Below are 15,340 nucleotides of genomic sequence, written 5' to 3' on the forward strand. Positions count from 1 at the left end.
TGGATAATTAAAGGATGGAATTCTACTTTAAGTCATCATTTGGCTTACGTTTTGTAACTTGAGTAGGGTTTTTCAAATCAGGGACTTGGCATGTAGTGAATTTTAAAATTACCATCCATTTATTTTAATATCATGTTCTTTAGTGTGGAATGTAATGTAATTTTGTTATCAAATGTAGAATAGGTATCATTATTTTTGATAATTGTTCATGATAAAGTATAATATATTGAATATACTTTGCCTTATTTTCAGCATACACAGACAGATTACTACTTGAATAATGACAACTCGCCCCCATACAGTGACCCCAATATCTACCCTGTCATCAACCCCTATGGGGTTCCCAACACACATGATGACCCTCCAGTAGAGATGAGACGTCAGGCCCAACCCCTTGGGGCTGCACCCAACCCTGCTTCTAACCACGGTAATGAAGGGCCAGATCGAAGGTCAAGGGCGTCATCACGAGGGTCAAGGACACGGTTGAAAGCTGTATCGTTGGATGAAGGTCGTGATAATGAAGAAGAGTTCGATCAGCCTGGAATGAACGAGCCTGACTGTATCCAGATGCAGAAGCTTCCCCGGAACTGTTATTCCGATGGGAACATCAAGGGCGGAACCAGGCATGCCTACAGACGACCGCCACCAACTATGCACGACATGGACATTCCTGAAGGAGAACTTGACAATATAGAGCCCCTGAATGCTGAGGATCCTGTAGTGGTTGACCTGGAGTCTCCTGCACTAGAACCTTCCACTGACAATGAGGATAGACACAGACCAACTGATGAACCTGCCGATGATGTGGAAAAGCCAATAGATGATCAAAACCATCCAAAGCGTTATATGTATCCCCCAAGTAAATCTTTGGACTTTGAGTCGGAAAGTGAAGAAGAACCAACAGAGGAAAGCCCTCTGACGCGGTTGCATATCAGTGAGGATGAGGAGGATCAGGCACCGTCTCGGGACAAGAGTTTCGACTCTCTGGACCTTGATAAATCAGATTCACAACCGACAGTGGAAAGTGTTGTTCTTGACAGTGGTCCTCAGGATTCTAGGAACAGTACTGAGCCATTGTACAAAGACAATCCTGACAGTTTAAGCAGCAGTGTTACTGGCAGTCCAGATACCCACCCTAGCTCCTCCATGGAAAACTTTGAGTTCCCCATCCTCCCCAATGGGACGGAGACTGGCCTGTCGTGGGATGAACACGGGATGCCGGTGTCTCCCGGTCATTATGCATATTCTCCTCCCAACACAGACTCTCAGAACCTGGAGGACCAGTACATTCATCCTCACCCACCCAATGAACTGCCTCTCAGCCCCACCAAAAACAGTGCTGTATATCAAAAACTGCTGAAGGACATCAGAGAAGACCAGGATCCCATCCCTATATGATTGTCTTGTATCACCAGAATCCTCCTCCATATTCCCAGAACAGATCCTGGAGTTCTTTTCCACATCTATGATAATGTGAATGGACCACAAAGGATGATCCAAGCATCATACAACCACATTATCTGGATCATTCATAAAGGATTGGCACTGATATCATTTTCCTCATCATCAGCACCTGCGATGATGTGGCTGGACCACATTGGGTGGAATATTAGTATAGCACACCCCAATCCTCTGGATCTATAATGACATACCTGGGCCACAAAGGATGGGCCGTGATACCATTGTCCCCATTCTCTGGCTCTGTAATGACATACCTGGGCCACAAAGGATGGGCCGTGATACCATTGTCCCCGTTCTCTGGCTCTGTAATGACGTACCTGGGCCACAAAGGATGGGTTGTGATACCATCATCCATATTCTCTGGCTCTGTAATGACATACCTGTTCCACAAAGGATGGGCCATGATACCATTGTCCATATTCTCTGGCTCTGTAATGACATACCTGGGCCACAAAGGATGGGCTGTGATACCATCGTCCACATTCTCTGGGTCTGTAATGACATACCTGGGCCACAAAGGATGGGCTGTGATACCTTTGTCCATATTCTCTGGGTTTATGATGACATGAACAATTGCAGATAGGTCTTCAATGTCCAAATCCTCAGCGTATGAAGCGTATCCTGTTCTTACACCCAAGGACCTAGGACCTTTCCTTATATGACTCTCCCAATCTTCTGCATGTTTTGAGACAGTATATATATATATATGTTCATGGATCATATATATTCAGTGTTACGCAGTGTTCCCACCTCCCTTGATATACATGGTCACTGAACTATTTGAATACCATGAGACTAAGAACCATTGTGCACCATTTTGTGTTCTAACAATGCAACAGTGAATTTACGAATATATGTGGCCCAAGTCTTGACTATCTCTCTGTGTATTGGCTTGGAGCTAGCGCTTTGACGACAGAGATAATGGCATTGAAAGATACTGTTCCATGGCAAAACCGAGGACCAAGAGAGTGAAAGGCAAATGCTTTTATCTATATTCTATGACCATTTAATTATCTTATAGAAAGACCCTTCATGGCACCCTGTTCTTAAGCATTTAATGATATTCCCACTGCCATTTAATATAAGAGTTGAACAAATGGTTATGAGGCACCATTGTTTTTTAAGGCTACTATTGGAGAAATCTTGAATCATCTATACCTGATGGTAGAATCAGTGGTTACAGACATGTACACTTAAGTGCTATGTTTTGTAAATTGCAACTTTTCAAAATAATTATTATTACCATTTCTGAATAAGTTACAAAAGCCAATGACATTCAAATTCGATAGAGAACATACCAGTTAAGGTTTGTAATTCATATATTAAGATTGATTAAAATTTCATTTAAATTTATTTAATGTAATATTAATACTTATACTTTATGTATTTATTATATTGTGTTGTTAAATGATAAAGAATAATGGAGACATAAATCTTTATGCTTTTATTTATAGTCATTTCATAATATCATTAGATATGCAAAATTCAGTTTAATTCTGAAATTAATTGTTGCACCTCTGCAGAAAATTCTATGTATACTTAACAAAAGTAGTTTAGGATCATGAATAATTTTGGAGATATGTTTATGAAATTGTGTCCTCAGTCTTCACTACAAAAAAATATCCGCACAATTATTCATGGTAAATATTTGTTAAGTATATTAGAATATTTGGATGGCGATAAAGTTAAAAGATTGTATCAACCATGCCTGTGTGAACAGTATCTTGTTCTAATCCATTGTTAATGACAAGGGTAATAATGACGTGTTAATGACCAATGAAAGAAGAATGAACAATGACGTGATTTGTTGTTGTGGACATCCCCATGCTGTAGGTATCGTTGTTTGTACATTGTAGTAATGTATTTCGGCATCCACTTTCATCTCTGTGTATATAATGGTCATACAGTGTTATTTAATTTCTTGTGTTGTGTGAAATCAATTTAAGTTAAATCCTTTTATAGACATATGTTGTATAAAGTTATGCCATATAATGTTATGATTCTCAGCTGTGATTCATTCAACATACTTGAATGCACTTAATATGTTTATTATTTTTTTCCCATTGTAAATTATCATTTGAAATTGATGATGTCATTTCGTTGTATATTTCATCTTATGTTCTGTGAATGATGTAAACGGTTTCGATTGTTCTTTATATTTACAGGTGTGTATATATTGAAATAGGAATGTTGCAATTTCACAAAGAAAAAACATGATACATATTAACACAATGAGAACTTAACACAATATTAGTGTGCGTTTTTATACTTAAGAAAAAACAAGTTACCTGTGAATATACATACAACAAATGCACTCCAACGATATCAAATAACTTCATAGGTAGTAATACATTTAAGAAATTTATTACTCAAGACACATTTTGATTTTAAGGCATTATCAAGTATATATCTGCCGAAAGGTATTCCTTTGGAGTAGAAGGCAAAATAGCATTGAAACATATGAAGGGATGATTGAAAATCAGTAATGACGCCAGTTGTTTGTAAAAAAGGTAAACATGTCCTGTTTTGGCTGTTGCTTCCGCCATTCACACAATTTGCTAAAAAAGTAAGAGTGAAAGTAATCTTGAGAAATACATTGTTTTTTATTTTAAAAAATAATAAAATGGATTCTGAACTCCAGGTGGTACCAATTATTTACATTAATATTCTTTAAAAACTCCCTCCACAGAGGTTGAGATCAGTCAGTGCTTGACAACCAGATGTCTTCATGGTTTCAGCCTCCTGTAACTAAATGAGTATAGGGCCATTTTACTTTTTATTGTTGGATCACAGATTTGTTGACCCTTTGTTTCATTATTAATGAGGAAATAATTGTGATGCATACTTTGAAAATCTTATTTCTCGAAATCGTTCATTCTAAGCTGATTCCATGAAAAATAAATTTAGAAATCTGTCCAATGTCTTGATACACAAGACCACATCAGTGGTCCGGTTGATGGAACGCCGGCCCCAAGAGCAGAAAGTTGGTGGTTCGACTTGAAAAGATTGTTCTTGTTGCTCTGAGTCCGTATATTGTGTCTGAGTAGGATATCCATGTTAAACTGCGGCATGGTACCTCACTGATCTAGCACTAACAAACCGACAAGTTTGCATTCATGTTGCTATAGAAGTGCAATGATCTTGAACGTGACATTAAACCCAATTTCACCTCCCCCAGCTTCATACTCAAACTATCGCTGTTGGTCTTCACACACATTTCACACACTTACAGCTCGCAAATCAAAGTTCCCTAAATTGAGGCTGATGTCAATGTCCCACTCTGAAGAATCTGTGATCCACCAAACAGGTTTATAGTCAATGCATATGGCACATGCAAAGTTGGTCAGTGATATTCTAGTGAAAGGATTATGATTGTATTCGTTCCTGATTTTGGGCCATGGTTCAACAATTCATACCATTCTTAGAGAGTCAATGCCAGAGAAATGATAATAAGTCTTGATTACCTTTAGAAACAGACTCCACTAGACTTAAAAGGCAAAATAATGATGAAAATTTATAAGAATGGATCAATGAAAATCAGTGATGACACAAGTGTTTAAGTTTGAAGAAATGTCCTGTAGTCACAAAGCAAGTGTTATGCCATTCACCAGGGCTCCAGATAATGCTTATGGCCATTGAGTATTTACGAACAAGATATATCATTCATTTGGGTATTTGATAGTTTTCTATGGATATTCAATTTATTTTTACGCGCTTTGGTCCAGTCTACAGGGAATTTTTACACCAATGAGTAGACATTTTTACTTATTCTGCTGAAGATGGTGTATGAGGTGACTTCTAATTTGTATCTGGTGGTGTGCTGTCCCAAGTGAGAAACATAAACTCGACTACAGCGGTAACCATGGTTTTTTTAGAAATAAGCAAGATGAAGCACCTTGTTAATGCATATTCACAGCAGTAGACTAGAGTTCATGTATATATGATGCCTACATTTCGATCAGATCTGTAAAGAAATATAGGTATGCAAGTTGAAAACATATACATCGGGTAATTACCGACAATGCATGTCATGCATATTTCTAGGCAAGCAACTCAAAATGAATTGGGTAATGATGGCTTATTTTGTATATTTACTTATCTGGAGCTCTGACTCAATGCTCCTTTAAGGAAAAGGTATCTTTGATCAGATCGTGGACCTACTAACTTATTTTCTATTCATCAGGACACTGCTGCCTCAAATTTAATTTAATATAATTTAAAAAGACATTTTGTTAAGAATTTGTTTCCAAGGACATTTTTGTTATTTGTAATTGTCAACATTAAACATCACTTTGATAGAATACATTTGATGGATGCATTTCATTGAAATAGTACTACTTTAATTAAACATAAGGTTATCAGTGAGACTCGCTTAGCTTGACTTAAAGAACATATCACCAATTTGGTTAAATACTGCAAATAATCAATCAGAATGAAATGGTCAATAGATTGCCCTTGAAAATATGAGAATAAATATTATGTACTATTGAATTGCCAGGGAATAATTTGTCTTGATTATCTGTCAAAACCAATTCCATTGGGCATAAAAGATAAAATAGTGATAAACAAAATATGAATGGATCACTGAAAATCAGTGTCAACACCAGTTTTGACGAAATGCACTTATGACGAAGGTTTTTGTTGTTGTTTTCAAGAAAACAAATTGTAAGTTATCATATTATTTATAAAAGTGTATATTTTTGTCTCTTTGTTGTTATTGTGCTAGATGTCAGTGTTCAAACGTTTGATTGAGGATGGCGTGAATGGATTTTTCCTTGGTAAAAAAACTGTAAGTATTTTTCATGACGAATCTATTCCCAGGAAGCGACAGTGGTGTTACAGCATTTGACTGGTGATTTTATAAATTTATGCAAGCACTGATGTGTCAATCTGATATTGATGGAAGTAGTGTAGAATTTTAAAAGTTCCATTTAAGATTTGAGTCAGTTTTCGTCTATTCACCACAATTGGTGTTTGTTTGTTAGCACCTTTGAGTGGAGATCTGTGAAACATGTCAAAAGACTGAATTTTAAAATTTACAATTTTACAATAAAACATTTATTGGGATATTTAGAAATTTATGCTTGGAGTAAAATGCTATGGTATTTTAGAAGAGCACTAATTATTTTTTAGGATATTTGATTGACATTTATAATGTATATCCCCATGCAATCTTATTAGCATATTCTACATATTTGACGCCTGCTCACCTGACAACATTTTTTATATTTGAATGTTACAATGTGTACATTGGCCATAAGAAATTAATTAGATTTCATCTAATATTATTGAAAATGTGAGGTCAGAGGCATTTTTATTTGTTTTAAACGAACTGTTCAAGGGATCTGTGTACAATAAATGTTGATAGATGTGACTGTAAACTGCTGGGCGAAAGAAAGTACACTTGAAAATTGAATTTGACCAAAATATTACAAACGTCATCAAAATGTTACCAGGCTTAAAATGGTTGCTGAGACATTGCAAACTTAAGCCCATACTATGATACCAGTATCGAATACATCACCATTGAATAACCATTTCTTGTTTGTCATTTTCGCCATCATCAAACATGGTTGTGTTCTTTCTTTTGCCCGGCAGTTTATATGGTGTATTTCATCACTAAAGACAGAGGGAATATGAGTAGCAATCTTCTTCATCTGTTTGACAGGTGAAAGATGATGGGATTTCAATAATTATATTATCATGGCCTAAAGTTAGGGTTAGTGAGGGTTAGAAGGAACGCCTGGCTCCAGAGTAAGTATCGTAATTCCTCTGATAAGCACCTGGGTGTTGATGCTTTTAAACCACTCCTCAGATGTGATGTTTATTTGGAACTGATTAATATTTTGAGATGATTATGCACACATTTATTTACTTAAAAAAACATTTTTATCTGTTTTTTTTACATAGGTATGTTACAGAAGTTGTTACATTTGTATGTACATAGAGTTAATGTCAAGAATACAGTATTCGACGTAATAAGCGCCCAGGGCGCTCTCAAAATTAGAAATAGGGGGCTCTTATTAGAATATTATTTTGGCGACAAAAGCACCAAAGAGTTGAAAGATAAATTTTGTGGTTTATGCTTACAGCCTGAAATGTTTATGTACGACATATATATGTTTCCAGGATTTGATAGCCAATAATAAAGGGTGCATATAACACACGAGTGCATATTATACGCGAATAGGGGAAGGAAGCTGTGTGTATTATATGCGAATAGGGGTTGGAAGGGGTGCTAATTGGGATTGTTCACTAGCCAATATATCAGCAAATCTCGCTGTGTGCACTTATTAGAGCGGGGCGCTTAATACGTGGAATACGGTAAATTTAAAGTCTCTTCACAATAGTGGTGATTGTGGACAGATGCATTGAGAAATCAGGACTAATTATGAGTTGTTGGTTTAATTAATGATGAAATGTCGTGAAAATGGATTAATAGGAAGACACAAGCTGTTTCAGTAATACTGTGCCATGACCAGCACTTGTACTTATTGGAGGAAATATGTATGTTATATTTACATTCAGCTTGTGTTAATGTAAAACCAATGAAAAATTTGAAACGTTTTTAATAGTTATTTATGTGGAGTCTATTTTAAAATGATAAGATGTTATTTTTAGTTCCAAGTAAACTTGCAAATTGCAGTATCTATTGGACTTATTTGTTGAATGATGTAGAATTGTTATTCTTATTGACTTTCAAAATATTGTACATTAGCAGGATAGTCCTACATTGTTTAAAACTAGTGTTGCAAGCATATTCCCGCCTGCATAGGCATATTCCCAGTCCACAACAAAGATCATGTTGCAATGCATTAACACTGCACCTTTGGTAAAAAAAACATACTTGTTTGTAGTAGAGATTTAGATGTGTTTTCTTGACAACTAATTCCAGATGAAGTAGAAATGTCAGAGCTGCAAGTGAAATTATGGGACTTAGATGACAAAAGAAGTATCGTCTTTTCAGGACATACATAGGAAAAATACTTTTTTTTAAAATAGGTTCATTGCAGGTGAGCTACGAACATGTTCAGCTATGAGTTGGCGTGCGACCTTCAGATTAGGTGGATAAATATTCTTCATCAAATTATATGGATGTAGAAATATCGCGTTGCTTTGAATCTCAGACATGGCTTTGTACAGTCATGATGGTAAAATAGACATAATATCAAGGTATAGTTTTGGATCCAGCATAATATTTCATCGGGGCATTTTTATTGAAATGAGCTAATGGGATTGTTTGAAATACTTCACATTTGTAGTCTTGCAAACCTCAAATTGTTAATTTTACACGATTTGAATTGTAAACTTTCAATTGTACTGCTTTGAACGGACAAAGGTGTTAATCCTGAACAAACTACTCGTGAATATGATTCATGGAATGCTTGCTTGCTCTATGATACTTGAAGTCTTTTCTTGAAGTCTTTTTATGCTTGTTATGAATACATACAAGTTTCTATCATGTATGTTGACTGTTACGAACAAACCCCTTTATATCCAAGTCATTTATTATTTAGGATTGTTGCCTAAACTAGCATCAAAACAAAAAAGTTTTATCTCACATCCAGACAAATGGGACCTTGTCTTGACAGTTTCTCCTATTGGATTACAAAGCAAGCACCCATCTTCATACCTTGTGTGATTCACATTTTTCTTGAAAATGAGAAATTGTAACCTTGGCAACATTACAAACTTGAATTCTGTGCATTCTATATGGAAAAATAATACGAACCTTTTTGATATCTGTAAATTAGTTTGAAAACATGATAAGTGTAACATATTTGCTGAAATAGATTTGTAAAAGGTTAATCTTTTCTACAATTTGGCACAGAATCTTAAACTAAATATATCTATCATATGATCAAGCTTTTCTTGCATTCTGGCACACATGCAAGGTTTCCGTATTTTAATGTTGTAAGGAAAAGGTAGAATCTTTGGCGACTTACCTCCCCTGATGCACTTAAGAGGGCAGTGCCTTTGTTTAAAAAGTGCCTCAGTCCATATAGTTTATCTGTTAAGTTTTAAAGCATAGTGTTTTATTAGAAAGCTATTGTTCTGATGCACTGTTATAAAACATATTGACCCAGATGATATATGTTCTTTTATATTAGGTGTTAGTTGACATATGTCAAAATGCATTTACTACTCAAAATTAAATGTTGTTGTTGCATATGAATTTTATATGATAGATTAATGTTTATTAATTAGTGTTCATGCTAGATAATCTATATTGTTACAAATGCTTGCTTTCTTTCACAAGTCAATTTCATTTAACTTTGTCACAAATTACCTAAATAGGCTTTGAGAAGTATCTTTTAATCGTCCTTCATTCTGTCTGTTTGACGCTTTTGATAATCCTAGAAAATATTGAAAGCTTTAGAATTGTCTATTGACTGTTTTATGAAGTGAAATATCTCACTAATCAGATACTATCTTGAATACAACTTATTACATGACAGAGGTCATGCTGGAGGTTTGACAACTTGTTCAGATGCAGTAGAAGCGAGAGGGTGTTCAGATGAATTCACCTTATGTGAAATCATGTTTGTTATGTCTATATAATAGAGTTTCATTTTAATATTTTAAGAGATTTGAAGATGATTAGAACTTTATGTTATTTTTGTGAATCCTAGATAAAGTTTATTTCATATTTAAGTTACAAAATATGACCTATGTTCGTTGATATCACAGGGATATCTTGTTTCTATGCACAGAAAATGGTTAGATCTTATGAATGAATAAATAAGTTGATAGTATCTTGACTCAGAGAAGGAAAACTGTTAACAGGTGAATTCTTTATTGCTTGTTTTCCTCTGTGTGAAACAGACTTTTTGTTGAGTTTGATTGTCTGTATGGTTCATGCATGGTTCAAGGATACCCTATCAAAGAGTGAAAGTCTTGTGTCTCGCAACAAGGACCCTGTATTGTCATGTTAGCGTATTTTTGTAAATTATTAAAAATTTAAAACATTTGCTTGTTTTTTATAATTTTTTGGGGGATGGGGGTGGGGGTGGTGTGTGTGTGTGTGTGTGTGTGTGTTCGGGTAGCCTAGTGGTTAAAGTGTTCGCTCGTCATGCTGAAGACCCGGGTTCAAATCCCGACATGTGTACAATGTGTGAAGCCCATTTCTGGTGTCCCCCGTCGTGATATTGCTGGAATATTGCTAAAAGAGACGTAAACCCAAACTCACTCAATTTTTTTGTTAAGTTATGTCATATATACTAGTCAACTTTTGAGTACCCCTCCACCCAGAGGCACTAAGATTGACTCCATGTCTTAGATATTAACCAATAGATGTGCCAAGATCCACTGGCTGTAAATCCCATATTCGACACCATAGGCTGATGGGTTTCACCAAAGTGGTACAGCAGTATCATATGTGTCAGTGAAGACTCCAACACACTGGGATATATACTAATTTAACCAAAGTTCAGCCTCATGGAGACGATTACCCACTCTCCGTTCCGAAGGTCATTACTGAGTGTGGTGGCAGTCATGAAGTGTTGACGTCTTCATGCTATCAGGAGAAACCTGATCTTCCCGATGTGTGGTGGAACTATGTCGACCACCTGCATGTCACTGGGTAACTGATCCAACCGTCTGGTATCAAATCCATGCCCTGCTGATCACTTAAGCTGACACCAAAGACGTTTACAACGTGAATAAGTAGTGAATATGGTCAGAACGCTGATGCAATGATGGTTTATTTGCTTGTTGTCTTAAGCCGCATTCAGCAATATTCCAGTTAAATGACCGCAGTCTAAAAGTAATCGAGTCTGGACCAGACAATCCAGTGATTGACATCATGGGCATCAATTTATGCAATTGGGATACAATGACATGCATCAAACAAGTCAGCAAGCCTGACTAGCCGATATCGTTAGTTACCTTTTACGGCAATCATGGGTTGCTGGAGACCTATTCTAACCTGACCTTCACAGGTCTTGTCTATTACATGTTGAAGGCTTTGGATCTACGCAATTGGAATACCATGACATGCATCAACCAAGACAGCGAGCCTGACCACCCGGTCCCGTTAGTCGCCTCTCACGACAAGTATGGGTTGCTGAAGGTTAATTCTAACCCGGATGGGTGTTATCCCCTGGTAGGGGAGTCGTGCTCGGGCAGAAGTGACGTTACAATTATCGTCATTCATTTGTATGTTTTAGCTTTGAATAAAATACTGTAGTAGTTACGATAATCACAATAGAATCGAGTGAAGACAAAATATGCCTCTATCAGAGTATGAAAAGAACAATGAAACTTTGCTCTTTCTCTTTTGGGGTTGATTCATAAGGGGAAAATCGACATTACTCATTAACAACAAGTACCATATTTCAACGTCTTTTGTTATGACGCGGCCGGGGATCGAACCACGGACCTTCCGTTCTACCACTAGACCACGGCGGCGGTCGAAAAACATATTAAAATGGAACGTTAGTAGATATTTCTGGTGAAAATGAGATACCTACACTTTTGTGCATGTGCTGCCAAAGTATTAAACTTCTTCCTGGAATTAATTGAGAGGCATTTTTTAGAAGTCGACGGATGACAAAGTAGACAAAAGTTTATGGATAACAAGTTTTTTTATTATACTGTAATAGCTATGTTTTGGTATTGACCCTTATACCGTTGTCAAGCAAGTGGTATTTTTATAACCGCCGATCAATACTCTCTCACACTCGCCCATGGTCCCAGGTAAGAATGGATCACTAAAACAGCACAAACATTTATCTAGCAGTAAATTACTCTCCTAATTAAACAATATATCAGTTCAACACATTTCACTAGAACACCCTCTATATCTACACAGGACACACCAAACCGAGTTGCGTCGTCAAAATATTCTCGTATGAAAATATATATTGGACGTGTTCCTCACACCATATGACAACAACAAGCTAGTCACAAGCGACAGGGAAATTTAAATATGTACATCAATAGATTAGTATATACAACATGGAGGAACACTTCTATTAAAGTTTACAATTATACAACATGAGAGTGGATGCTGCAATATGATTGGTTGAAAAACGTTGTAAAATGGGATTGGATCTTTCGAAATACTTTTCTTCATAAATAACTTTTTCTCAAACCTAAACTTAAAAAAAAGCGGTCCCAAAAGAAATTCTGGGCATGAAATACTCAAGAATACCCACAAGGCAACAGAGATTGAACCCGTTGCACGTGCATATTAAATGGTTTGTGATTGGTTGGTCGTTACCAGCCAGGTTTACGATTGGTCAGTTATTGGCTGCAAGGCAACAACACAGCACTGTCCAACAGCAAGCCAAGAGACAACAGTCAGCGGCGACTTCTTCATCGCGGTGGTGGTCGTGGTAGTCGTTGTGGCCGTGGTGATGATGGTGGTGTTCGTCGCGGACAACGTACCTAAAATGCAAACAGTAAGAGTTACCTTACAACATGGAGAGAGAGAGAGGGGGGGGGGGGGGGGGGGGGGGGGCTTTTCCATATTCATAAGAAATCTCGATTGTTCGATTCCGACTATATATCATGAGTGATGACACTTTTGTTTGCAAAAAGGTCAGCGTATCCTGTCCCATCGTCACGCGTCACAAATACATGCAAAGGCACCCGTGTTCGTGTTTTTTCAAACATGGCACCTCCCAAGTTTCTCGACTTGCACTCACAGAAACCACAATTGAAGCACATCGTGATAATCATCATACCAAGGGGGGGCCGGGTCACCTTGACCCGGACATTATAATCAGGCGTGCATGTAACCCACTCTCCAATCACCCACGTTCCTGTTTCTTGTATAAGGTCTTGTTCTTTCAACGTTCAAAGTAATATATACAAATAACGGATAATATAAACTCCACACCAAAACGTCCGTTTCAAACAATATTTCTTTAATTGCAGGTCGTACTTTCACTTTGATGATAATAAACAGGAAACTGAGTTGGCATTTGCGCTAATTTCGCGTCTTGGTGCGGCAGAATGAGTGCATGTTCCCAGGAGAGAGAGAGAGACAGAGACAGACAGACACACAGACTGAGAGAAAGAGTAAGAGAGACAGACAGACAGAGAGGGAGAGAATCTTACGCATGTGAGTGTAATACTCTCCTTAATAACAATACTTTATGATTCTGTTCTGAAGAAGCAGTACTTCTTTATCAATGGGGGGCGGTCGGGTAGCCTAGTGATTAAAGCGTTCGCTCGTCACGCCAAAGACCCGGGTTCGATTCCCGACATGGGTACTATGTGTGAAGCCCATTTCTGGTGTCCCCCGCCGTGATATTGCTGGAATATTGCTAAAAGCGGCGTAAAACCAAACTCATTCACTCACTCACTCTTTATCAATGGTAGGGTCCACAGGGCATATGTATTAAGTCAACAACAGTCTCTGTATGTCAACAATGAGAGAGGTGTCAGCTGACAGATGTACTCACACAGTGTTAGGTTGAGGCTGTTGGTAGTATGCGCCGGCTGGGGGTGCTCCTCCGGAGCCGTAGTTGTTGGGGAGATTCTGGTAGCTCATGCTGCAACACATGTTTACGTCAAAACAAAATAAGGAACAACTTTTGGGACTGTGAATTACATTGTACGGAGTGAGTATGGTTTCAAGCCGCTTTTAACAATATTCCACTAGAAATTGGATTCATACGTTCACCCCATGTAGGATTCGAACCCGGGTCTTCAGTATGACGAGCGAACGCTGTAACCACTAGGCTATCCCACCGCCAGAGTTATGTTTCATAATTTATTTCGTGATCACAATATATTAACTCAAAATGTTGTCATATTTTAATTAAAATGAATACCCTTATCTCAGTCAGCGTCTCTGACTGGAAGTATAAAATGTATTACGATAGTACTTGCCATTTGCAAATTACAGTGTAAGGGAAGCAACTCTATCAGTATAATGTAACTCAAGCCGGTAAGAGTTATATGCACCAAGGTAACGCCCCCAATCAAGGAAATAGATAGCAGAGTAGAGCGACACTAAATTGTTGATATTCACCACATAATTACAACAAATAATAACCTATTTCAGGACAATGAACTGACAAAGTAATGTTTAATTTAATGTCGCCCAAAAAGATGTCAATGTTATATCATAATCAAAATTGGTTTATATCGGATTGAAAGGTAATCGATATTCAATATTTTTTATTTCATTTCCAAATCAGACCACAAACGTCATGCCACGTTATTAATTAAACAGTCCATGAAAGAAAGACTTTTATCATAATCCCTCTTACCTTTGAATAATAGGGCCGTGAAACAATAACAATCACAGTGTCTCTTACTTGCTGGCTTTTGTACCTCTCTCGGGTAACTATATCTCCCAGTCACGTGGTCGCCGTCATGGGACTGATTCGTCATATCGTCATGTGATTATGAAGTCCGAGCATTCGGTATACGAGATTAGACAGGATTGCTAAATACTGAAGTGTTTACTGCTTGTAGTGCAATATTAGTAGATATATGAAAACACAGTTGGAATAAGTATTTACACGCACGCACGGAACCCCCCCCCCCCCCCCATCCGTGGTGGCTAAAATTACCCAAATCGCCAAATGACGTGTCATGATCTTCGAGGCCAGGAAAGTGAGGCTTATTTCGTTGTGAATTTCACTTTTCATTTCCAACACAAGGAAATTCCCACTTCATCTGTTCTCGCCATAGTGTCGCTCCAAGTTAACCTAGATACTATTTCCGACCCACTCTGGCGAGATCAAATTCGACAATATAAACGATTTATCAGTGTTTGATTGGGACACTGTCGTTTTTTAACTCTGCGTACATATACCACACAAACAAGTTAAAGAACACCCCAGTTTTTCACTATAGTTAAGGGGCATTCACACGGTACAACTAGTTGTATACAATTTGTTGCATGCAACACGTTGCA

At 37.4% G+C, this 15,340-nt stretch overlaps 1 protein-coding gene and 1 long non-coding RNA gene across 5 annotated transcripts in view; one reads left to right on the forward strand and one right to left on the reverse strand.

Moving 5' to 3' along the window:
• Positions 1–10,394, forward strand: part of LOC139469750 (pro-neuregulin-1, membrane-bound isoform-like) — a 152,057-nt gene extending 141,663 nt beyond the window's left edge. For all 4 annotated transcript variants that reach the window (XM_071252026.1, XM_071252025.1, XM_071252024.1 and 1 more), the window contains exon 8: positions 253–10,394. In XM_071252026.1, the coding sequence (XP_071108127.1) occupies positions 253–1,398 (1,146 nt within the window). In that variant the 3' untranslated portion in view covers positions 1,399–10,394. The remainder of the gene's footprint in view (positions 1–252) is intronic.
• A 954-nt stretch (positions 10,395–11,348) lies between these two features.
• On the reverse strand, positions 11,349–14,794 carry LOC139468668 (uncharacterized). The gene is made up of 3 exons (XR_011653698.1): positions 14,688–14,794; positions 13,875–13,964; positions 11,349–12,852 (listed from the first exon to the last, which is right to left on the reverse strand). It is a non-coding gene; the product is annotated as an uncharacterized lncRNA (long non-coding RNA).
• Between the last annotated feature and the right edge of the window lie 546 nt (positions 14,795–15,340).

The sequence above is a fragment of the Haliotis cracherodii genome, unplaced genomic scaffold, assembly GCF_022045235.1.
Source record: "Haliotis cracherodii isolate W230 unplaced genomic scaffold, xgHalCrac1.p SCAF_2, whole genome shotgun sequence".
Taxonomy (NCBI): Eukaryota; Metazoa; Mollusca; class Gastropoda; order Lepetellida; family Haliotidae; genus Haliotis; species Haliotis cracherodii.